At 56.0% G+C, this 24,582-nt stretch overlaps 1 protein-coding gene across 2 annotated transcripts; it reads left to right on the top strand.

Moving 5' to 3' along the window:
- The first annotated feature begins 7,423 nt into the window (after positions 1-7,423).
- Positions 7,424-23,337, top strand: HOOK2 (hook microtubule tethering protein 2). 2 transcript variants are annotated; one of them, XM_065534486.1, is made up of 22 exons: positions 7,424-7,547; positions 10,942-11,027; positions 11,098-11,170; positions 12,777-12,827; positions 12,909-13,041; positions 13,142-13,209; positions 13,573-13,635; positions 14,339-14,419; positions 14,497-14,657; positions 14,747-14,887; positions 16,044-16,245; positions 17,998-18,108; positions 18,218-18,305; positions 18,656-18,725; positions 19,847-19,984; positions 20,073-20,160; positions 20,363-20,397; positions 21,004-21,086; positions 21,168-21,271; positions 22,565-22,675; positions 22,744-22,815; positions 22,913-23,337. In XM_065534486.1, the coding sequence occupies exons 4-22, from the start codon at positions 12,792-12,794 to the stop codon at positions 23,060-23,062; spliced, it is 1,935 nt and encodes a 644-aa protein (XP_065390558.1). In that variant the 5' UTR covers positions 7,424-7,547; positions 10,942-11,027; positions 11,098-11,170; positions 12,777-12,791; the 3' UTR covers positions 23,063-23,337. The 2 variants fall into 2 exon arrangements, with proteins under 2 accessions (XP_065390558.1, XP_005588200.3); XM_005588143.4 differs by lacking the exon at positions 7,424-7,547 and adding an exon at positions 10,285-10,432.
- The last annotated feature ends 1,245 nt before the right edge of the window (positions 23,338-24,582 follow it).

The raw sequence follows: 24,582 nt of genomic DNA, 5'->3' as shown, positions 1-24,582 counted from the left end.
CAAAGTGCTGGGATTACAGGTGTGAGCCACCGCACCCCGCTGAGGGTCTCCTTTTATTGGGGGAGAAATGTGGTCGGGCACAGAGAGAGGGGCACGGGTCTCTGTGGACAGGCCAGCATGTGGGAGTAGGGTCCCTCCAAGCACTCTGCATGGGTGTTTGAGCAGGGGGTGGAGATTGGACCAGACAGGGAGGGCGGGAGCCCAGCCAAGCTGGTACAGCCGGTTCCAGGCCTCTGCCAGTGTCACCCTTGTGGCCTGGGCACCACCCCCTCAAGCCGCCCCACTGGCGCCAGGCCGGCCCCATGAGGAGGGTGGGAGGACAGCCCCCTCCCCCGCCTGGCCTGAGCGCCCAGACTGGCAGCTGGGTACTGCCCAGGCCCTGGGCTCCAGACCAGCACCTGGCTAAGAAGCCCGTGCACAGGCTTCCCCAATGCCCCAGGGCCTGGGGCCTAGGGCACAGGATAAGGAGGAAGTTCACCCACCCCCACCCACAAGTGTCTTCGGGGCTTTTGGTCTTGGCACAAGGGACTTCTCCTTCTTATAAATAGCCTGGTGACCCCCCTCCCTGCTGGCCCCACTGACCGGTGGGGCCCTCACTAGGAAACTGGGCCGGGGGCTGCCTGTGAGTCAGCCAGTGGGCAGGCCAGGGCGAGAACCCACAAGTCGCAGCACACAGCACCCAGCCTCCCTCCCGTGTCCCTGCCCCTGGGTGTGGATCTGAGGCCCAGCAGGAACCCTCCCCGAGGAACTCCTGGCCTACCAGCAGCCTCCCTCTCCCACCTCTGTGGTTTGGGGGGTCCCTCAACCCCTCTCCTGGAGAGGAAGCTGCTGGATTTTCTTGGAAGCAGGAAGAAGAGTCTCTCTCTTTCTCCCAGGCTGACATGGTTGGGCATGAGGGGAGTTTCCTAGGAAGCTGCTTCCGTCCCTGCCACTGCTGGTGAAGCCTTGGGGGACCTGGGCATCACCAAGACCCTGGGTGACCTCTTTATAGCAGGCCCCCACCCCAGCAGAAGCAGAGGCTGCTGCGCTAGGCCTCCTAGGGGAAGTGGCAAAAGCAAAGAGGGAGGGAAGTGGGGGTGATGTTTGGAGAGAGGAAGTGCCAGGATCTCTGTGGGGCAGAGACAGACTGGGGTGTCCAGTGCCCCCACAGAACCTTGGCAAGGTCCAGGGGGCAAGCATGTGGCTGGCCTATAGGATGCGTGTGAGAGTGTGTGCTGGTCCAACCCTGACACCCCGGCCTGAGAGACAGGAGGAGCCCTCTGCCTGCTTCTGTGCCCAGCCCTGGATGCAAACGTCTATGTGGGACCTAGCTGTGTAGAGGTCTATTCTGCTCTGTGTGTGTGTGAACTCTATGGGATGGGTTGCACGTAGCCTAGATGTATGTAAGTGTAGATTGCTTCAGAGTTCCTATGGCTAACCTGTGTCTGTGTGTATGTGTGTGTGTGTGGTCTGTGGCTGGTCTGTATGTGTGTACACAATCTGTAGTGTGTGTGTGTGAGTGAGTGTGTAAAAGAGGTCTGTGGCTGGTCTGTATATATGTGTGTATATGACCTGTAACTGGTGTGTATGTGTGTGTGTGTCTGTGAAAAAGACGTCTATGGCTGGTATGTGTGTATACGATCTGTAATGTGCGTGTGTGTGTGTGTGTATGTGTGAAAAAGAGGTCTGTGGTTGGTTTGTGTTTGGTTGGTGCGTGTGTGGTCTCTGTGTGTGAGGTCTGTGGCTTGTTTCCATGTGTGTGTTCCATGGCTGATCTGTATCTTGTCTGTTACTGATCTCCATGTGTATGCGTGCGCATGTGTGTGTGCAAGCAGGTTTTGTCAGGGTCTCTCTGTGCCGATGTGTTTATGAATGTCCCACTGTGGCCTGTCTGTGCCTCTCTGCACTGGGTGTGACTGTCTGGCCAGACCATGTCTGTGAATGTGTCAGTCTGTCTGCCCAAATCTGCCCAATCTGTTGCCAGGTTCCACATGTGTGTGTTCCTGGTGAGATGGTGTGTACCTCTAAGGCTTCGGCTTTGTGTCCCTAGGAGCATCTCTGATGTGTGTGCAACAGTAGTGGGCCAGGGTGCCAGGGACTCTCTGCCATACTATGAACACATCTTCTCTGTCCCTAGGTTTGTTTGTCTCTCGTCTTGTCTCTGTCTTCTGAGTTGGGGATCTGGGGTGTGTGTGTGTGTGTTGCCTTCTCTTGCGTGTCAGAATCTGACAGTGCATGCCTGTGTCTGTATTCTTCTCTCGTGTGGCTCTCGGGGTGCTGCTGCCAAAGGTAATTGTCTCTCCTATCAGCATGCACATGTTGCCTGCTTATCTCACATATACTTCACTCTGTGTCTGTCTTGCTCCTGTGTTTCTAGCCTGTCGTGTTTGTTTGCATGTGTGTCACACACCATTGTGTCTGCCTTGCTGTGTGCCTCTCACCTGAATGTCAGTCTGTGTGTGTGTCAATCATGCTTATGTGCTGGATTGATTTATCCCCACCACATATGGCCTGCCTGCATATTTTTGACCTGTGGATGCGTTCACGTGTTTGACGGTGTGCATCTCTTGCTTGAGGGTCTTGTCTGTCACTGTGTCCGTGTGTGACAGTCATTGCTGGATCATCTTGCCCAGCTGTATGTCTGACCCTGTCTGTGTGTCCCTGGCTGGCAGTCTCTCTGTGGCCAAGGTGACAGGGGTTTGTGTGTCTGGACTGGCTCTCCTGGGGTGACTGTGTCTGTGTACATTCCTACAGCCCCCCACCCGCCCCCTGTCTGGTAACCCTGGGCCATGTTTACTCTGCCCCCAGTCGATGTCTGCCCTGCCCCGGGAGGGGCTGACCCTCCTCCGTCTGTCCAGCCAGCAGTCCACAGGATGTTCCCGAGACACAGTCTCCATCCGACGTCCCCTCCCTCGGGCCACCCGCGGGTCAGGACCCAGGCGTCCAGGGCGGCGGGGGTGGGGCTGCAGCGTGGGGGGGCCCTGTCAGGGCACTGGAATGAGGGTGGGGGGTGGGGAGGTGACGGGCCCAACAGGTTGTGCCTCATTCCTGCCCCGCCTCTCACTTCCTGGGTGCCTGCCTCGGGCAGGGGGTGGACAAGATGAACCCCATGGCCTTAGAGTGCCTGGGTGGGGCATGGCCTGCCTGGCAAGGGCTCGCTTCTGCTGGGCACCCTGACACCCAGACCTGAGAAACAGGAGGAGCCCTCTCCTGGCTCCTGTGCCCAACCCTGGATGCAGAGTGTCCCATCTATTATTCACCTAATCCCCACAACAACCCAATAAGCTGGACATAATGATCCCTCATTTTCAGATGGGGAAACTGAGGTCCAGGCAGCAATGAGAGCAGAGACAGGATTTGAACCCAGCTCTATATGCTACCCAAGACCCCCAGCCAGCTCACCAAGCGCCTTCCTCCCCTTTCTAAAATGGTACATGTGGGGTAGAGTATGCACCCAGGCCCCCAGGAGGCCAGGCTCGAGGGGGGCGCCGCTTGCTCTGAGTCAAAATGGGCCCCTGGATGAAATGAATAAGAAAACGGCTTTAACCGTTTCATCGCCGCGACGGGCTCTGCCAAAACTTCCTGTGGGCTGGGAGGAGGGGTTGGGGGCTGGGTTCCCGGAGGTTTGCAGGGGTGGGGGTGGGGGGTCTACCTATTCAGAGGCGGGGTGAGGGGGGAGCGCCTCTGGCCTGCTAAGGGGAGTAGCTGTCACTTGGATGCTCGCTGGTGGGGGAGGCCTTCCCCGCGGAGAGTGAAGTCCCCAGAACTTGGTTCTTGGCCCCCCTGTCTGGAGGGGTACCAGACTCCGCAGCCCCCTCCCCAGGGGCCTGAGTCACACACGGGGAAAGCCAGGAGGGGTGAGTCACGGGGGCGGAGAAGCCGGAGCGAGGCCAGCTGCGGCCAGGGGACCCCCGGGCTGGCCTGAGTCACGCACGCCCGGGCCACGCTGACCCCAGCCCCCTTCTCCCGGGATCACGAGCGGGAAACGAATTGTCGGTAGACTAGGCAGCTGGAGGAAAAGCAGGATGGCTGGGCGGGGAGAGGAAACACGCGCCTGGCTGCGCGGGAAGCTCTGGTTCCCATGGCAACTGGAGGGGTCTCAGCTCCATGGGAAGGGTCCCTCCCCCAACAGGGACTGCCCTCCCGTCGGGCGCTGGGGAAGCCCCCGCGCCCTTGGTCGAGGGGCCAGAAGTTTCGGATCGGGCAGGAAGGGGTTAACGGCGGCCCCCTCCCGAGTTTCACCGGCGCCCCACAGTCCCTGCCGGGGCGGGGCTGGTACTGCCCCGCGCGCCTCCGCTCGCCCAGCCCACGCCACCGCCCACGCACGCGCGCACGCAGCCAGTGCAGAGCTCCCGCCCTCCCCCCTCCCCGTGCTCGCACGCACGACCGCGTCGGGTTCCACGCACGCAGCGACCCCCGTCGTGTCTCACGTCACGCACGACGCACGCGCCCCCGCAACGCGGGGAGGGCGCCCTCCCGGAGGAGAACGGCGCGGGCGGGAGGCCCCCTGCGCACATCACTGCGTCCGCGCAGCCTGCTGTCCTTTGTGACTTTGACTCCCACTTCCCGCCCCCTACACACAAGGTCACAAACAAACTCCCCGACCCACAGTGTCACACGGACGCAGGATACACCTGCCACATCTTGGCACCAACCCTCTCTAGTCCAGCCAGCCTCACAGCGAACACGGACACACGTGGATGGAGACGCAGACAATCACGCAGGCACGTCAGTCACATAGCGTTTGTGATAGGGACGCAAAACAGAGCCATATTCATACACAGGCAGGTGGCAGATACATCCTGATAAAGCAACTCCATCCAGCAAAGTAGGACGGGCGCAGTGCCTCAGGCCTGTAATCTCAGCATTTTGGAAGGCCAAGGCCAGAGGATTGCTTGAGGCCAGGAGTTCAAGAACAGCCTGGGCAACATAGCAAGACCCCTGTCTCCACAAAAAGATTTTTTCTTAATTAACTGGGCATGGTGGTGCATGCCTATAGTCGTGTCTATAGTCCCAAGTATGTGGGGGTTGAGGTAAGAGGATCACTTGAGGCCAGGAATTCAACTCTGCACTGAGCCATGATGGTGCCACTGCACTCCAGCCTGGGCAACAGAGGAGACCCTGTCTCAAAAACAAAGAAAGAAAAACAGGAACAGGGAGGGACATAGTCTTGGACACCAGGGCTTAGTTTGTCACACAGCCACACCTCTTCCATGGAGATTGTGGTGGCACAGAGATACATATAGACACATAGGGTGGTCATGCCATCACGTGACCCTTGTTATCACAAGTAGGGGGCACCAAATGGGATACAGTCACAGAGACAAGGCCACGTACAGGGACACTCAGAATATCAAGTGGACATGGACAAACCAAGGACACTCATGACAGGGTCACACAATCTCAGACTACGAAGACAAAAGTAGGACATGGTCACAGACACACAAGGTAAAGCTATATTGAGGCACTGATTGTCTTACTTTGATGTCTTATTTTCATGACCTCACTTCTCACACAAAGAATGACACAGATATAGACCCAAAGTGAGGTCCCATATAGACGTATATAGTAGACACAGACACACAACACATGAAGATGCAATTGGAGTGAGAGAGCCCTACCCAAACTGCCTGGACCATACAGAGATACACAGGGGCACACACTAGAGGTTCCCTAGTCACCCTAAAATCTGGATGGGTTTTTCTGGTTGTTGTTGTTGTTTTTGAGACGGAGTCTTGCTTTGTCACCCAGGCTAGAGTGTAATGGTGCGATCTCAGCTAACTGCAACCTCCACCTCCCAGGTTCAAGCGATTCTCTTGCCTCAGCCTCCCGAGTAGCTAGGATTACAGGCACTCACCACCATGCCTGGCTGATTATTGTATTATTAGTAGAGACAGGGTTTCACTATGCTGGCCAAGCTGGTTTTGAACTCCTGATCTCAAGTGATCTGCCTGCCTTGGCCTCCCAAAGTGCTGGGATTACTGCCGTGAGCCAACAAGCCGGGCCCCAACCTGGATGTTACAGACAAGGATGTTACAAATTTCCCCTCCCCCAGTCCCTGAAAGCAAATCCCCGCCCCTCCACATCAAATCAGGCACAGCCTGTTGCACAAACTCCAAGGCCTTATGACACAATGGATGCAGGATACATGCCCGTGTACACACAGTCACAGATCCTCCATCTCACACCTACAAAGACCAGCACATCTGGCCGGGCGCGGTGGCTCACACCTGAAATCCCAACACTTTAGGAGGCAGAGGCAGAGGGATTATTTGAAGTCAGGAGGTCGAGACCATCCTGGGCAACATAGCAAAACCCTTTCTCTCCAAAACAACAAACAAACAAACAAACAAAAAACCCAGCACATTTCACATGGACTCAGGCGCAGACAGACACAGGGAGGGGGGACTAGCTAGGAGTTCCTGGCAGGATGTCAATATCTGGGCTGTAGGGGTCCTGCCAGAGTCCTCCATGGTAATGATGCATGGAGTCCACCCAGTGGCTGTGGTCAGCCAGGGGAGTGCCAGAGGGGCACTGTTCTCCAGTTGTGGGACTGAGGGTCCCCTTCTCAGCCCTGATGAAGACTGGGTCCCTGCCCAGATGTGAAAGCTGGAGGGGGCAGGCCGGGGTCCAGCTGTGGCCACAGGGAGGGGTTGAGTCAGCCACTTCCCAGCAGTACAACCCAGGCTGGGCCCAGCTGTTCCTGGAAACCAGTAGGAGGGGGTGGGCTTCCCAATCCAGCTGGGGGCTGCTGGCCCAGACCTGCACACCAGGGTTCTGTGTCCCTACAAATGGCGGCCTTCAGACCATCCCCTAAAACGTTGGGGGCTCTCTTTACCTAAAACGGGTTTGGATCCTTCTTCCAAAATACGGAAGGTTTTCAGCCCCTCTTGCTGAACTAAAGGTGCCTGGATCTCTGCACAGCAGGGTCCCTGTGTTTCAAAACAGAGATTGCTGCTCTCTTCCCTGCTGACATAGAAGCTCACTGCTTTTCCCCAAATGTGGGACTCCCTGCCGCCCCAAAATGGAGGGTTGTGCTCCTCCCCCAAATTGAGCACACCCAGACTTTTCCGTAAGTCTGGGGACTCCTGGCTCCCGGAACATCTGGGACGCCCACAACATCACGCCAACATTAGGACAATTTAAGTCAATTTCCCTAAATATTTGGATTTCCAGATTTCTCCTGAACATCAAAATCCCTGCGACCCCCGCCCTAATGTGGTGATCTCAGCATGTCCAGTCACCCATGCTTGTAACAGCTGTGGTTCCTGGCTCACCTCCAGCTGCTACCTGGGAACGGGGTGGCCCTGTTTCCCTGTATTGGCAGCACCCTCGCCTCTGGTGAATGCGAGGTGGGGGAGCCAACAGCAGCTGTTCCCACGACCGCCGGAAGACAGCCCAGTCCGGAAGCCAGCGCTGCCGGCCCTTGTCCCCATCCCCCACTATCCTCTCCACCCGCTCCCAGGGGCTGGAGTCTGGAAAACCACGCGGGAGGAGGTTGTGGGGACGTGGACGAGCATCCAAGGTCCCCGGCTGCGCATGAGTAGGCTGTAATCGGGTGTCTGGGGGTGAGTGACTGCGTTCGTGCGATGCGCGCGGGGAGCAGCTGTCACTTTGCCCACCCTGCTCCGGGGCAAGGTAGCTGGCGCCAGGATCTTCTGGGTGGATGGGAGCAGCGCCCCTCCCCTCCCATCTGGGCCCGCCCCCAATGCAGAGCCCGCCCCTCCCTCCGGGTACAGCTAATAACCTCTAATTAGCGCACATTACGCCTCTCGCCTATGGGGGAGGGGTTGCCCAGGGACCCTGGGGTCATAGGGCGCGAGCCTGGGCTTCACCCTTCCCCTCAAAACCGGGTCCACTCGGAACCTCTGTTTTCTCGCCGGCAAAACAAGGATTTAAAACAGCACTTGCCATCTAGTAGTCTACGTATTTAAATCGCTTAGCGCAGGGACTGCATACAGTAAGCACTCCATACATGGTGACTGCAATTTTATTGTTAACTATAATTGCCATCACTTTCCATTGAGCCCCCTCCACCGCCCCAGCGGGGGTCTCACGGCGGGCACAGTCTTCCCCCTAGGCCTAGTTCTGCGGTCTCCGCGCCCCCTGGTGGGCGCGGGCGTCGCGGCAGCTTCAGCCAAATCCTGGGTTCTGAGGTGCGGGGGGATGCCGAGCGCGCATCTGGGGAGGGGAAGGCGTGGGGGGAATATCGTGGAAGACGGATCCAGGCTGGGCAAGGGTGCCTGTCCATCAGCCAGGATATGTGTCTAGCTGACCTTTCCTCGACCTAGGACCATACCCGTGTCCCCTTATCTACTCCTGGCGTCAATAATGCGGGGAGGATCCCTTCATTTATTTATTTATTGAGACAGAGTCTCCCCTCCTGACGTCCAGGCTGGAGTGCAGTGGCGCGACCACGGCTCACTGCAGCGTTGACCTCCCGGGCTCAAGCGATCCTCCCACCCCAGCCTCTGGAGTAGCTGGGAATAGGCGCATGCCACCACGCCCAGCTACATTTATTTTTTATTTTATTTTTGTAGAGACGGAGTCTCGCTGTGTTGCCAGGGCTATTCTCAAACTCCTAGATTCAAGCAGTCCTCCCTCCTCGACCTCCCAAAGTGCTGGGATTACAGATGTGAACCATCGCGCCAGGCCTTTTTTTTTTTTTTTTTTTTTTGAGACGAAGTCTCGCTCTGTCACCCAGGCTGGAGTGCAGTGGCGCGATCTCGGCTCACTGCAAGCTCCGCCCCCCGGGTTCAAGCTCTTCTCCTGCCTCAGCCTCCCGAGTAGCTGGGACTACAGGTGTCACCACGCCTGGCTAATTTTTTGTATTTTTAATAGAGACGGGGTTTCACCGTGTTAGCCAGGATGGTCTGGATCTCCTGACCTCGTGATCTGCCCGCCTCAGCCTCCTAAAGTGCTGGGATTACAGGCGTGAGCCACCGCGCCTGGTCCTATTTTTAAACTTTTATCTTTTTTTATTTTTATTTTTTTTTGAGACAGGGTCTTGCTCTGTCACCCAGACTGGAGTGCAGTGGCTCTATCACGGCTCACAGCAGTCTCGACCTCCTGGGCTCAAGCCATCCTCCCACCTCAACCTTTGTAGAGCTAGGACGACAGAAACACGCCAACATGCCTGGGTTTTTTTTTTTTTTTTTTTTTTTTTTTTTTTTTTGAGAAGGAGTCTTGCACTGTTGCCCCACTGGAGTGCAGTGGCACGATCTTGGCTGACTGCAACATCCGCCTCCTGGGTTCAAGCGATTCTCCTGCCTCAGCCTCCGGAGTAGCTGAGATTACAGGCGTGCGCCACCACGCCCAGTCAATTTTTGGTTTTTTTTTTTTTTTTTTTTTTTGAGACGGAGTCTTGCTCTGTCACCCAGGCTGGAGTGCTGTGGCCGGATCTCAGCTCACTGCAAGCTCCGCCTCCCGGGTTCCCACCATTCTCCTGCCTCAGCCTCCCGAGTAGCTGGGACTACAGGCGCCCGCCACCTCGCCCGGCTAGTTTTTTTTTTGTATTTTTTAGTAGAGACGGAGTTTCACCGTGTTAGCCAGGATGGTCTCGATCTCCTGACCTTGTGATCCGCCCGTCTCGGCCTCCCAAAGTGCTGGGATTACAGGCTTGAGCCACCGCGCCCGGCCAATTTTTGGTATTTTTAATAGAGACGGGTGTTTCACCACGTTGGCCAGGCTGGTCTCGAACTCCTGACCTCGTGATCCGCCCGCCTCTGCCTCCCAAAGTGCTGGGATTACGGGCGTGAACCACCGCTACCTGGCTAATTTTTAAATGTTTTGAAGAGAGGCTGGTCTCGAACTTCTGGCCAAACTAATTATCTCTCCTAGGCCTCCCAAAGTACTGGGATTACAGTCGAGAGCCACGGCGTCCGGCCGGAAAACCCCTTTAGCATCCCCTCTCCGAGTCCATAGAAAATGCCAGGGCTCGCCCCGCCCAGCACAAAGGCTCCGATCATAAAGTGGTTAGACGCATTAATTTATTTAAGTTGCAGAGAAAATATGTGAATGCGCTTGCGTAACAGGGTGGAGCACCTCGTCTCAACAGGATCTTGAGGACCTCCCACCCCAAAAAGGACCAGGGGGAGGAGGGAAGGTGGGACCACCCTCGGATGCACAAGGCTGTGCCAGGCTGACCCCTAGCGGCAGGGTGGGCGCCCGAACGCTGCCCGGATCCAAGATGGCGGGGCTGGAGGCAAGAGCGGGCGTGGGGAGGAGATTACGTTACCGAGGTGGAGCCTGGGCTTGGGGGCGGGGCGGGGCCTGCGCCTAGGGGGCGGGGCGGGGCGGCGCTCTAGGCCGAGCGGGAGGTCGGGGCTGCGGGCGCTCGCTGGTGGCGGACCCGGAGGCGGCCGCGGCGCTGGGGCTCCGTGGCTTGGATTGAATCCTATCAGGAGCCATGAGCGTGGACAAGGCCGAGCTATGCGGGTCTCTGCTCACCTGGGTAGGTCGTGGGGCGGGGCTAGGGGAAGGTGAGCGCCCACTCCTCTTGCCCGGGATCCCTGGTCCTGGTGCGGTCAGTCCCTTGGTACTGGGGCGGGGAGGTGCAGGGGTCGTCGGCTTGCTGGACCGTTGGACTCTGGCCCGAGCACCCGCCCCCGTCACGTGGCAAGTCTGAGTAGAAAGGACAGGTGAGGCCCCGCCCCTCTGTGGCTGGTTCACGTGGGGCGAGGGCGCAGGTGAATTGGCCTGGTCACGTGGTGCCTGTGGGGCCCAGGTGACTCGTGATACCGCCCTGGCCTGGACGCGCAGGGTTTGTTGGGCAGAGGTGAAGTGAGGCCACGCCCCCTCTGGGCTCAGGTGAGCAGAAGCCACTCCCTTGCAGAGCTGCTGTGGCGGAGCAGCGCCCGCCCCACCATATGAGGTTCCCTGACTGGCAAAGTCTGCAAAAGGGGAGTGGTCCCGCTCTCCCAGGCCCTAACTCTCTCCATTGTCTTTTCCTTGACCCCTCAGTTACAGACGTTCCATGTTCCGTCTTCCTGTGCCAGCCCTCAGGACCTGAGCAGCGGCCTTGCCATAGCCTATGTGCTGAACCAGATGTGAGTGGAGCTGAGGGGGAGGATCCCAAAAGTGTCCCCCAGTCTTCTCATCCCACCTTCTCGCCCCCAGAGACCCCTCCTGGTTCAACGAGGCATGGCTCCAGGGCATCTCAGAAGATCCAGGTCCCAATTGGAAGCTGAAGGTGACAATTGGACTCCTGATTAGAGGACAGACTGGTGAAGAGATGACCAGGGACGGACCAGCTAGGCACATGTCCTGGGTGATGGGCAGAAAGAGGGACAGATGTCTGATGATCAACCATTTGTTCATCCATTCATCTATTGAGTACTCACCCTGTGCCAGGCCTGGGCATTCAGCAAGGAATAACACAGACAAAAACCTGTCCCACACAGCCATCATTCTAGTGACAAGCAACACATAAAACACAACCATAAAAATTAACTTCCAGGCTGGGCACAGTGGCTCATGCCTGTAATCCCAACACTTTGAGAGGCTAAAGTGGGTGGATCACTTGGGGCCAAGAGTTTGAGATCAGCCTGCCCAGCATGGTGAAACCCTGTCTCTACTAAAAATACAAAAGTTAGCTGGCTGTGGTGATGCGCACCTGTTATCCCAGTTACTTGGGAGGCTGAGACATGAGAATCACTTGAACCTGGGAGGTAGAGGTTGCAGTGAGCCAAGATCGAGCCATTGCACTCCAGCCTGGGCAACAGAGCGAGACTCTGTCTCAAGAAGAAATAAAAAAGAAAGAAAGAAAAAACTTTTGATGCCAATAGTTCTATGAAGACAAGAAAAAAGCAGCGCTTTGAGAAAGAGCAATGAGGGCATGGGTGGGTGATTACATCAGATGGGTTAATCTCCAAGTGAGACTTGAGGGAATGGTGTTCCAGGCACAGCGAATAGCAGATGCAAAGGCCCTGAGTTGGGGATAAACTTGGTGTGATGGAGGAATGGCAAAGAGGGCAGAACAGAGCAAGAGGGCAAGATTTGTAGGAGATGAGGTCATCAGGGGCCTGGCAGGCCATGATGAGGGTGTGAATTCTATTTTTAAGTGCTGTGGAAACTCAAGGCAGGGTTTTAGTAGAGCAAAGATGCACCCTGGCTTAGGCTTTATAAAGCTCCCCCGGGCTGCATGGAAAGAAATAAAATGTAGGCAGCAAAAGCGGAAGAGGAGAGGCAGCTGGTGCATTAATCCAGGTGAGAGGTGAGGATGGATGGGCAGGGCTAAAGGATGGTGGGGCAGGTGGTGAGAAGTGACTGGGTTCTGGAGACATATGAAGAAAGACGGTCAGGCAGGCCGGGCACTGTGGCTCATGTCTGTATTCCCAGCACTTTTGGAGGCTGAGATGGGAGGATTGCTTGAGCTCAGGAGCTTCAGAGCAGCCTGGGCTACATAGCAAAACCTCCTCTCTACAAATAAAAAGTAGTCAGGTGTGGTGGCATATGCCTGTAGTCCCAGCTACTAGGGAGGCAGAGATAGGAGGATTGCTTGACCCCAGGAGGTCGAGGCTGCAGTGAGCCAAGATTGCACTACTACACTCCAGCCTGGGTGACAGCGAGACCCTGTCTCAAAAAACTAAAGCAAAAAATAAATAAAAACGAAACAAAGATGGTCAGGTAGACAAAAGGGGCAGACAGCCAAAGAGGTCACCCCTAGAGGAAGGCACATGCAGACAGAATAGGATGAGATGAGCAGGAAAGGAGAAGTGAGGTGGAGAAAGGATGGGATGTACAGATTTAGAGTCGGGGACCTCTGAACTTGTCCACAGCTCCTTGTTTCTCCCTAGGTCAGCAATCTGAAGATGGTCTTACGGAGCCTGGTAGAGTACTCCCAGGATGTGAGTAACTGTAAAGGGATTCAGGGGGTTGAGTTGGGAGAAGGGTGGACCCATGAGCCCCTGACACCCCCTTCTCCCCAGGTCCTGGCGCATCCTGTGTCAGAAGAGCACCTCCCAGATGTGAGCCTCATTGGAGAGTTCTCAGACCCAGCGGAGCTCGGCAAGCTGCTTCAGCTGGTGCTGGGCTGTGCCATCAGTTGCGAGAAAAAGCAGGGTATGGGGAGCTTAGGAGGTCCCCAGGGGCTGGCCTGAGGAAATCCTCCTTCCTCCCCACCTCACCCCTGGGTCTCAGCCTCCCCCACCTTGATCCCCAGAGCACATCCAGAGAATCATGACGCTGGAAGAATCGGTTCAGCATGTGGTGATGGAAGCCATCCAGGAGGTGGGTAGGGGCACTCAGGGTGCAATTGAAAAATGTCAGCAGAGGGGACATCGCTAGGGCAGAGGCAACTGGGCACAGGCCCTGCCCTGGTAAGCTCTGGACTCTGCCTGGAACTCAGCTGGCCAGACATCTCCGTCTCATGTGTCTGCCAGCTCCTCCCAGCTCTAAGTCGCAATATAGCAGGCTCAAGGGATCTGGCTTCCCTCTATGCTGGAGGCAGGAGGGCAACCTCTGGGCTGGGGTTATTGGGCAGAACTGGCCTTGACGATGGGAAGATGGAGAGGTTCTCAGTTGGGATAGTAGATGCTTTGAAGTCTGCCCTCAGATATCCAGTTCATTACAATGCCCCTTCCCACTCCCCAGCTCATGACCAAAGACAGTCCTGACTCCCTGTCACCAGAGACATATGGCAACTTTGATAGCCAGGTAAGAGATTTGGGGGAAAGGTGTTCTGGGCACAGGGATCAGCAAATCCAAAGGCCCGGGGTTGGGAATAGGTTTGCTGTGATTAACCTTGGGACTGAACCTTGTTAAAGTTCCAGACCCCATTACAGATGCTCAGGGCTCCCTAAGGGGGAGGGGCTTGTCCTTAAGCCTGTAAGCCACGCCCATCTCCCAGGGTGCTAGTCACTTCCTGTGCCAGGTCTCCAGTGTTCTGGAGTCGCTCTTCCTTCAGTCTCCAACCCCAGCCCTGTTTTCTTTTCTTTTTCTTTTTCTTTTTTTTTTGAGATGGAGTCTCACTCTGTCACCCAGGCTGGAGTGTAGTGGCGCAATCTCGGCTCACTGCAACCCCCGCCTCCAGGGTTCAAGCGATTCTCCTGCCTCAGCCTCCCAAGCAGCCAGCACTACTGGTGCGCACCACCACACCCGGCTAATTTTTGTATTTTTAGTAGAGACGGGGTTCACCACGTTGGCCAGGCTGGTCTGGAACTCCTGATCTCAGGTGACCCACCTGCCTCAGCCTCCCAAAGTGCTGGGATTACAGGCGTGAGCCACCGCACCCGGCACCAGCCCTCTTTTCAATCCTGAGGGTTTCTTGTTCCCCTCCACTGGCCTCTAGAGATCTCAGCCTCCCTCCCCTCGTCCTTCTCCTGAATTCCTGAGTTCCTCTTCCCCCTCATCTCCGCAGTCCCGCAGGTACTATTTCCTAAGTGAGGAGGCTGAGGAGGGGGATGAGTTACAGCAGCGCTGTCTGGACCTGGAGCGGCAGGTAGGGCCCGAGGTGGGGCAGGGACATTTGAATAGCCCCTCTCCAAGCCCCAGCTCATCTTCCTACCCTGCCCGCAGCTGATGCTCCTGTCAGAGGAGAAGCAGAGCCTGGCACAAGAGAATGCAGCGCTGCGGGAGCGGGTGGGCCGGCCTGAAGGCGAGGGTACCCCAGGTCTCACTGCCAAGAAGCTGCTGCTGCTGCAATCCCAGCTGGAGCAGTTGCAGGAGGAGAACTTCAGGTGCGGTCATCTGGGGACTGGGCCAGGCAAGCCAGGGGACGGGGGGAGGGCAGCTCCCTCATGTGCCCTTTCCCCACCACCACCCCCAGGTTGGAGAGTGGCAGAGAGGATGAGCGCCTGCGCTGTGCTGAGCTGGAGCGGGAGGTTGCGGAGCTGCAGCACCGGAACCAGGCGCTGACCAGCCTGGCCCAGGAGGCACAGGCCCTGAAGGATGAGATGGATGAGCTGCGGTGAGTGTTGGGTTCCTGGGTCCCCATCACAGGGGGCTGGGGGTAAACTTGTTGCCAGAGTTCCCCTCTGATGCCATGCAACTCTGTAATTTCTATATGCCCAGTGAACCCCCAATATGCCCCCTGGACTCCACAGTGCCACCCTGAGCCCTACAGAACGCCCAAGGCCACATTGCGCTATCCTGAACTCCACCATAACCCCTGGACCCCACACTGCCCCCTCTTATTCCACAGTATGCTTCCAAGACCCCATAGCATCCCTTTGGCCCCACAAAACACAAGAACCTCCCCCACAATGGTCTGCAGATCCCACTGCACATTTTGGACTTCATAATGCTCCTGGATCCCATGGTACCTTCTAGGACTTTGCAACCCCTTTTGACTCTACTGTGCCTTCTGTAACCACAAAGGGCTCTACTGGGCCCCTATAGCACCTCTGTAATGCAAAAGTACTAGTGCACCCCCCCATTGCACTTCTTTTTTTATTTTTTATTTTTTATTTTTTGAGACGGAGTCTCGCTGTGTCGCCCAGGCTGGAGTGCAGTGGCGCCATCTCGGCTCACTGCAAGCTCCGCCTTCCGGGTTCACGCCATTCTCCTGCCTCAGCCTCCCGAGTAGCTAGGACCACAGGCACACGCCACCATGCCTGGCTTTTTTGTATTTTTAGTAGAGACAGGGTTTCGCCCTGTTAGCCAGGATGGCCTCGATCTCCTGACCTTGTGATCCGCCCGCCTCGGCCTCCCAGAGTGCTGGGATTACAGGCGTGAGCCACCGCGCCCGGCCCCCATTGCACTTCTAAGGACCCCACAGTGCTCTTGTCCCATAGCTCCCCCAATGACCCCAAGGTGTCCTTGGCAGATGCTCAGACCTCTCTAGGCCCCCCATCACTCCCCCTATAACCCCACAACCCTCTGTGTCCCCACAATTCCACCCCAGAGGATCCCTGATTATAACCCTGGGCTAACTATTGCTGTAATGACTCTCAACAGCACCAGGCCCGGGTTGACCCTGACCCTCGACTTTCATGACCCCTTCACCTTGAACCCAAAAGCCTCAGGCTGAACAACACCCTCCTCTGCTCCAAGGGCCACTCCGCATCCCAGCTGAACCCTGATCAGAGCTCTCAGTCCTCCCCCCTCCCTCTCCACTCCCCTAGGCAGTCCTCGGAGCGTGCTGGGCAGCTGGAGGCCACGCTGAACAGTTGCCAGCGCCGCTTGGGAGAGCTGAGAGAGCTGCGGCGGCAGGTGCGGCAGCTGGAGGAACGCAATGCTGGCCACGCCGAGCGCACGCGGCAGCTGGAGGATGAGCTGCGCCGAGCTGGCTCCCTGCGCGCCCAGCTGGAGGCGCAGCGGCGGCAGGTGCGGCGGGGTCGGGGTTAGGGCCGGGGCCCCGCCCCTGGCAGCGTGTCCCTTACTGTTGGCCCGCCCTCCCCTGAGTCCCTGCCTCACTTGCCCTTAGGCCACGCCTTCCAGGCCTCTTCCCTCCACCCAGGCTGTTCCTCTGTCTGGGTTAGTAAGCCCAGCCCTTCCCTTAAGTACCGCTCCTCTAAATTCTTTGATGCCCGCCCCTTCACCTTGCTGCTTGATTTACTTGGGGCTACCTACCCATGTAACAAAACTCGTGGTAAATTGAAAATATCCTAAAATGCGTTTAAAGGCCAGGCCTAGTATCCCAGCGCTTTCGGAGACTGAACCGGATCACTTGAGGCTGGGATTTTGAGGTTGTAGTGAGCTGTGGCTGCATCACTGCATTCCAGCCTGAGTGACAAGGCGAGATCCTGCCTCAAACAAAAGAAAAAGACTGGGTGCGGTGACTCGCGCCTGTAATCCCAGTGCTTTGGGAGGCCAAGGCGGGCACCCCATAACGCCTTCTGTAACCCCACATCACTTGAGGCAGGAGTTTGAGACCATCCTGGCCAACATAGCGAAACCCTAAAATACTAAAAATACAAAAATTAGCTGGGCATGGTGGCATGCGCCTGTAATTCCAGCTACCCAGGAAGCTGAGGCACCAGAATCGCTTGAACCTGGGAGGTGAAGTTGCAGTAGGCCAAGATCGCATCACTGCACTCCAGCCTGGTTGAGAGAGGGAGACTCTGTCTCAAAAGAAAAAAAGAAAAATATATTTAAAAAGAAAAAAAAAGAAAAAGAGGGCTGGGCGTGGTGACTCATGCCTATAATCCCAGCACTTTGGGAGGCTGAGATAGGAGATCGCTTGAGGCCAGCATTTCAAGAACAGTCTGGTCAACATAGTGAGATCCCATCTGTTTTTAAAAAATAATTTTTAAAAAATTTTTTAAGAAATAAGAAAGAAAATCCATTGAACATACCTTACCTATCGAACATCACAGCTTAGTCTAGCCTACCTTAATCATGCTTTCCTTAGCCTAGTTTGGCAAAATCATCTACCATAAAGCCTATTTTATAATAAAGCATTGACTATATCATGCAATTTATTGAAGACTACTTCACTGAAATTGAAAAACAGAATGGTTATATGGCTTCTTACTATTAACATTCACAGTTGGCTGGGTGCAATGGCTCACACCTGTAATCCCAGTGCTTTGGGAGGCTGAAGTGGGAGGATCGCTTGAGGCCAGGAGTTTGAGACCAGCCAGGGCAACAGAGCGAGACCCTGTCTCTTAAAAAGCCAAGCAAAAGGCTGGGCGCGGTGGCTCACACCTGTAATCCCAGCACTTTGGGAGGCCGAGGCGGGCGGATCACAAGATCAGGAGATCGAGACCAAGGTGAAACCCCGTCTCTACTAAAAATACAAAAAATTAGCCGGGCGCGGTGGCGGGCGCCTGTAGTCCCAGCTACTCAGGAGGCTGAGGCAGGAGAATGGCGTAAACCCAGGAGGCGGAGCTTGCAGTGAGCCGAGATCGCGCCACTGCACTCCAGCCTGGGTGACAGAGCGAGACTCCGTCTCAAAAAACAAAAAACAAAAACAAAACAAAAAAAAGCCAAGCAAAAAACATACACAGCTGAAAGCACCATAGTAAAGTCAAAAAAATCATAAGTCAAACCATCCTGGATTGGGAACCATCTGTACTCAGCCCCTGCCCCTGCTTCCACCCCTGCAGTCCTTATTCTTCCCCTCTCTGTGTTCAGGTGCAGGAACTGCAGGGCCAGCGGCAGGAGGAGGCCATGAAGGCCGAGAAATGGCTATTTGAATACCGCAACCTGGAGGAAAAGTATGAGTCGGTGACAAAGGAGAAGGAGGTGAGGCTGAGGTCCCACAGCCCAAGCCCCACCCTGCCAATTCTGGGGTAGCCTATTTCCCGGGGAGCCGAGCCTGACCCGTGTGGTATCTTGTACCCTGTCCCTGCAGCGGCTGTTGGCGGAGCGGGACTCCTTGCGGGAGGCCAATGAGGAGCTGCGCTGCGCCCAGCTGCAGCCGCGGGGATTGACCCAGGCCGGTGAGATGAAGCCCCATGCTGGGGCCTTACCTGTCCTGGTGTACTGTTTGGGCAGAACAGGTTGTGTCCCAGTGCATGTCTAGGCTGGGGAGAGAGCTAGGCCAGGCTGGAGGTGACCAGAAAGATGTGACATGGTCATATTGAAGAGAGAGGCTCAGGGTTTCAGGGTGGAGCAAAGGCTAAAAAGCCAGGCCAACCCTCCTGGTTCTCTATCAAGCTGGGGATGGAGCTTGTGTCAAGCCAGGCTGTTGGCTGAACTTGAGCCCCAAAAGATGATCTTTGGGAAGAAGACCCTAGGGGTGGGGACAGGGAATTCGAAGAGACCTGAAGACTTTTCTTGCATTCTTCAGACCCCTCATTGGATCCCACCTCCCCACCCATGGATAACTTAGCCGCGGAGATCCTGCCTGCGGAGCTCAGGTATCCTGGGGTCACTCAAAACTCTGGCTCCACCCAGGCCTGCCAAGGCCCGCCCTCAGCCCCACCCCCGCCCTCCCACCTACTAGCACGGGTTGCTTGGTCTCAGCTCCAGGTCCTAGCCGGGCTCCTAGGCCCACTTACTGCTGATTTGGCTCCTTTCAGCCCTACCAGATGACTTTGCCTCTCCAGGGTCTATCCTTAGTACACACATTATGTCCAACACCTGGCTCCACTTCCCGCACAAAAATCCTATGCCCTAGCCCCGCCGACTTTGATCCTTTCCCCCAGGGTCCACCCCTGTCAGTGTAGCCTCTGTGAGTTTCAGTCCCCTGTGCCCTGCTGGCATTAACTCTCCCAGGCCAGGCATGGTGGATCACACCTCTAAATCCCAGCACTTTGGAAGGCCGGAGCTGCAGGATCACTTGAGCCCAGGAGTTTGAGAGCAGCTTGGGCAACACAGTGGCCCTCTATACAAAATAAAAATGATTTTAAAACCCCCAAAACGGCCGGGCTCAGTGGCTCACGCCTGTAATCCCAGCACTTTGGGAGGCCAAGGCAGGCGGATCACAAGGTCAGGAGATCGAGACTATCCTGGCTAACACGGTGAAACCTCGTCTCTACTAAAAATACAAAAAATTATAGCCGGGCGTGCTGGCGTGCGCCTGTAGTCCCAGCTACTCGGGAGGTTGAGGCAGGAGAATCGCTTGAACCTGGGAGGCGGAGGTTGCAGTGAGTCGAGATCGCGCCACTGTATTCCAGCCTAGGCGACAGAGCGAAACTCCATCTCAAACAAACAAAAAAAACAAAACTAACCAAACAAAAAAACCCCAAAAAACTCTCCCATCCTAATTCTTCCCATTTCTGCTTCCGGCTTTCCAGCAGCCGCATCCCAGCTGTTCGAATCCACTCTTGTAGCTCCGCCCCTGCCTAGCTCCACCCCCTACCCCAGCTTAGGGCTCCGTCCACTTTAACCCTAGTTAGGTCTTCGGTGTTCCAACCCCATGGTCTGGCTGAGCTCTTCCCCAGGGCTCTGTCCCGCCCCTAGCTCCACCCGCCCTGAGCCCCAGCGAGCCTGCGGGGTGACCCGACCCTGGCCCTGCTTTCTCCAACCGGGTCTGCAGGGAGACGCTCCTGCGGCTTCAGCTGGAGAACAAGCGGCTGTGCCGGCAGGAGGCGGCCGACCGCGAGCGGCAGGAGGAGCTGCAGCGCCACCTGGAGGAGGCGAACCGCGCTCGCCACGGGTTGGAGACGCAGCACCGGTGAGCGCCTGGGGACCTACCTGCGCAGAGCAGGGACAGAGGGGGCCGAAAGTGGGCGAAGGCACTAAGCGGCCCCCCACCCTTGCAGGCTGAACCAGCAGCAGCTATCTGAGCTGTGGGCCCAGGTGGAGGACCTTCAGAAAGCCCTGCAGGAGCAGGGGGGCAAGACTGAAGACGTGAGTGTCACCCACCACCTCCCTGCCTGGCCCTCCCTCATGCCCCGAAGTAACCCTCCTCTCTCTCCCATGCTGCCCGATGCCCCATACAGGCCATTGTAAGTACCATGGGCCCAGGGTGGCACCCCCTACCCTCACCCTGGGAAGGAGGAATTAGGTCCTCTCTGGACCCCCCACTCACCTTGCCTCTTCTCTCCCCCAGTCCGTCTTGCTGAAAAGAAAGCTGGAGGAACATTTGTAAGTCGCAGAAAGAGGGCACTCTTGGTGGGGGCATGGATTTGACAGTAGTGGGGAGTTTCTTAGGCGTGTGCCACCATGCCTGATTAATTTTTTATATTTTTAGTAGAGACGGGGTTTCACCATGTTGGCCAGGCTGGTCTTGGACTCCTGACCCCAGATGATTCACCCGCTTTGGCCTCCCAAAGTACTGGGATTACAGGCATGAGCCACTGCGCCTGGCCTTCTTTCTTTTCTTTTACCTGTCTGCTATTGAAGAGATTCGTATTCTAGAAAGATCCCTGGTTGCTAGATGGAGTGGTTGAGAGTAGAAGAAGCTAGCAAGGGACGATGGTGTCTGGACCAACTTGGGAGCTTTGGGATGGGCGAAGTGGACAGCAGGGGGCTGTTCCACAGGATACCTGCTAAGGGTGCGAAGGGTTGTGACTGATGGCTGAGGAGATGGTGGGACCAGGGCACACAGCCCCCAGGCATGAGGGGCAGGCAGAGAGGGCTCTGTGGCCATGTAGGGGCATTTCTGGCTGGCGGGGAGGTCTGTGGCTACCGCTGGGACGAAACAGAAGCCAGCTCGGAGGTCAGCCCACTGCTGCTCATCCCTGCCCACAGGCAGAAGCTTCATGAGGCAGATCTGGAGTTGCAGAGGAAGCGGGAGTACATTGAGGAGCTGGAGCCACCCACTGACAGCAGCAGTAAGTGGGACCTGGTGACCAGGGGTTGGGGAGATCGCAAAGCCCAGCAGCGTGAAGCTGATGGGCCACCTCTTCCACCAGCAACCCGACGGATCGAGGAGCTGCAGCATAACCTGCAGAAGAAGGACGCGGACTTGCGGGCCATGGAGGAGCGATACCGCCGCTACGTGGACAAGGCCCGCATGGTGAGGACACTGGGTGTTCCCACAAGTTGCCTGCCCTGGCTCCCGCCTTTTTGTGCCTCCTATTGAGCCAAACCTCCTGCTTGCACATCTGTGCCCCAGTTCACACCTGTCATACCCCACCATGTGACAGACTTCTGCAATGATTCCCCACTGCTACTGATTGTCACATTAAAGTACTGCACAGCCGGCCGGGCGCCGTGGCTCACACCTGTAATTCCAACACTTTGGGAGGCCAAGGCAGGCAGAACACAAGGTCAGGAGTTCGAAACCAGCCTGGTCAACGTGGTGAAACCCCGTCTTCACTAAAAATACAAAAATTGGGCCGGGCGCGGTGGCTCAAGCCTGTAATCCCAGCACTTTGGGAGACCGAGACGGGTGGATCACGAGGTCAGGAGATCGAGACCATCCTGGCTAACACGGTGAAACCCCGTCTCTACTAAAAAATACAAAAAACTAGCCGGGCGAGGTGGCGGGCGCCTGTAGTCCCAGCTACTCGAGAGGCTGAGGCAGGAGAATGGCGGGAACCCGGGAGGCGGAGCTTGCAGTGAGCCGAGATCTGGTCACTGCGCTCCAGCCTGGGCGACAGAGCAAGACTCCGTCTCAAAAAAAAAAAAAAAAAAAAAAAAAATTAGCTGGGCATGGTGGTGGGCACCTGTAATCCCAGCTACTCAGGAGGCTGAGGCAGGAGAATCGTTTGAACCTGGGAGGTGGAGGTTGCAGTTAGCTAAGATTGTGCCATTGTACTCCTGCCTAGGCAACAGGGTGAGAGTCCATCTGAAAAAAAAAAAGTACTGCACAGCCAGGCGCAGTGGCTCACGCCTGTAATCCCAGCACTTTGGGAGGCTGAGGCAGCTGATCCCTTGAGGTCAGGAGTTCGAGATCAGCCTGGCCAACATGGCGAAACCCCATCTCTACTAAAAATAGAAAAATTAGCTGGGAGTGGTAGCACACGCCTGTAATCCCAGCTATTTGGGAGGCTGAGGCAGGAGAATAACTTGAACCTGGGAGGCAAAGGTTGAAGTGAGCTGAGATTGTGCCACTTCACTCCATCCTGGGCAATAGAGCCAGACTCCATCACAAAAATAAAAATAAAGTACTGCATGGATGGGCACAATGGCTCATGCCTGTAATCTCAATACTTTGGGAGGCTAAGGCAGGAGAATTGCTTGATGCCAGGAGTTCAAGACCATCCTGGGCAACATTCTATAATGAATGAATGAATACACACACCCCAGTATGTCCCATTGGGTTTCAAGGCCAAAGTCACCTGGCTGTGACTTCCTCAACCTGTAGGTCATGCAGACCATGGAACCCAAGCAGCGGCCGGCTGCAGGGGGACCTCCAGAACTCCGTTCCCTAAGGACACAGCTCCGAGAACGCGATGTCCGCATCCGGCACCTGGAGGTGGGTATCCTCATGCCTTTACGCGGCCTCCAGCGTATCTAGGCCCCTGACACTTGCCTTCTTGACAGATGGACTTTGAGAAAAGCCGAAGTCAGAGGGAGCAGGAAGAAAAGCTGCTCATCAGTGCCTGGTATAATATGGTAAGTGTGGGGTCTGGGCTCTAAGATCTCATGGGTAGAGTATTGGTGGAGGGGGTCCTGTGAGCTCACCTGACCCCAACCACACCTCCTTCTGAAGGGCATGGCCTTGCAGCAGCGAGCTGGGGAAGAGCGGGCGCCTGCCCATGCCCAGTCATTCCTGGCACAGCAGCGGCTGGCAACCAATGCTCGCCGTGGACCCCTGGGACGCCTGGCATCTCTAAACCTTCGCCCCACTGACAAGCACTGACCTCAGGATCCAGCCAGCCTGGGCTCCACCCACCCTGGCTTCCTCCAACTCACATGGCGCCCAGCATTGGGCTTCAGCCAGCTGCTCAAGAACTTTGAGGCCAAGATCTCTGCCCTACCCTCTCCCAGATTGGTGGGGAGGGAGAGTGGGAGGTAGGTATAGGCCTGTTCTTTTTAGCAATGTGATTCTTATCGTTGATTCTCTCTCTGGAGTTCATGTGCTGCCTGGGGAGACTCTGATTTTATATTTGAGAAAAATAAAGACTTTCAATCTGCCCTGGCTATGCTCTGGGCACCAAGGTGAGGGAGAGAAAATGGGCCAGAGGCTTAGCCCATTGCTTTTAAGAAAAGCTTAGCGGCCAGGTATGGTGGCTGATGCCTGTAATCCTAGCACTTTGGGAGGTTTAGATGGGTGGATCACCTGAGGTCAGGAGTTCGAGACCAGCCTGGCCAACATGGCAAAACCCCTCCTCTACTAAAAATAGAAAAATTAGCAGGGCATGGTAGTACATGCCTGTAATCCCAGCTACTCGGGAGGCTGAGGTGGGAGGATTGCTTGGATCCGGGAAACAGAGGTTGCAGTGAGCTGAGGTCATGCCATTGCACTCCAGCCTGGGTGACAAAGCGAGACTCCGTCTCAAACAAAAAAAGAAAGCAGAAGGCTGGGAGCGATGGCTCCCACCCAACACTTTGGGAGGCCGAGGCAGGCAGATCATGAGGTCAGCAGATCGAGACCATCCTGGCTAAAACGGTGAAACCCTGTGACTACTAAAAATACAAAAAAATGCGGCCGGGCGCGGTGGCTCACGCCTGTAATCCCAGCACTTTGGGAAGCTGAGACGGGAGGATCACCTGAGGTCAGAAGTTTGAGACCAGCCTTACCAACATGGAGAAACCCCGTCTCTACTAAAAAAAAAAACACAGAAAATTAGCCGGATGTGGTGGCACACACCTGTAATCCCAGCTACTCAGGAGGCTGAGGCATGAGAATCGCTTGAACCCGGCAGGCGGATGTTGTGGTGAGCCGAGATCACGCCATTGCACTCCAGCCTGGGCAACAAGAGCAAAACTACGTCTCAAAAAAATAATAATAATAAATAAAAATACAAAAAAATTAGCCGGGCATGGTGGCAGGTGCCTGTAGTCCCAGCCACTCGGGAGGCTGAGGCAGGAGAATGGCGTGAACCTGCGAGGCGGAGCTTGCTTGCCACGGTGAGCCAAGATGGCGCCACTGGCACTCCAGCCTGGGAGACAAAGCAAGACTCCGTCTCAAAAAAATATAAAAGTAAAAATGAAAGAAAGCAGACGAGGGTGGGGAGATTATTCAGGTTCTTGTGGGCTGCAGAGAATACTTTAACTTTTATTCTAAGTGAGGTGGGAGCCATGGAAGAGTCTAAGCAAAGGAGGGATGTGACCTGGCCCTGGTGTTCATAGGCGCCCTCTGGTGGCCACTCTGGGAGAAACAGGCTTAGGAGGCCAGGGCCAGAGCTGGAAGACCAGGTTGGTAGTCCGGGTGGGTGG

Source organism: Macaca fascicularis, chromosome 19 (assembly GCF_037993035.2).
Source record: "Macaca fascicularis isolate 582-1 chromosome 19, T2T-MFA8v1.1".
Classification (NCBI taxonomy): domain Eukaryota; kingdom Metazoa; phylum Chordata; class Mammalia; order Primates; family Cercopithecidae; genus Macaca; species Macaca fascicularis.
The sequence above is the reverse complement of the archived record's forward strand: the minus strand, read 5'-3'. Positions and strand labels throughout refer to the sequence as shown.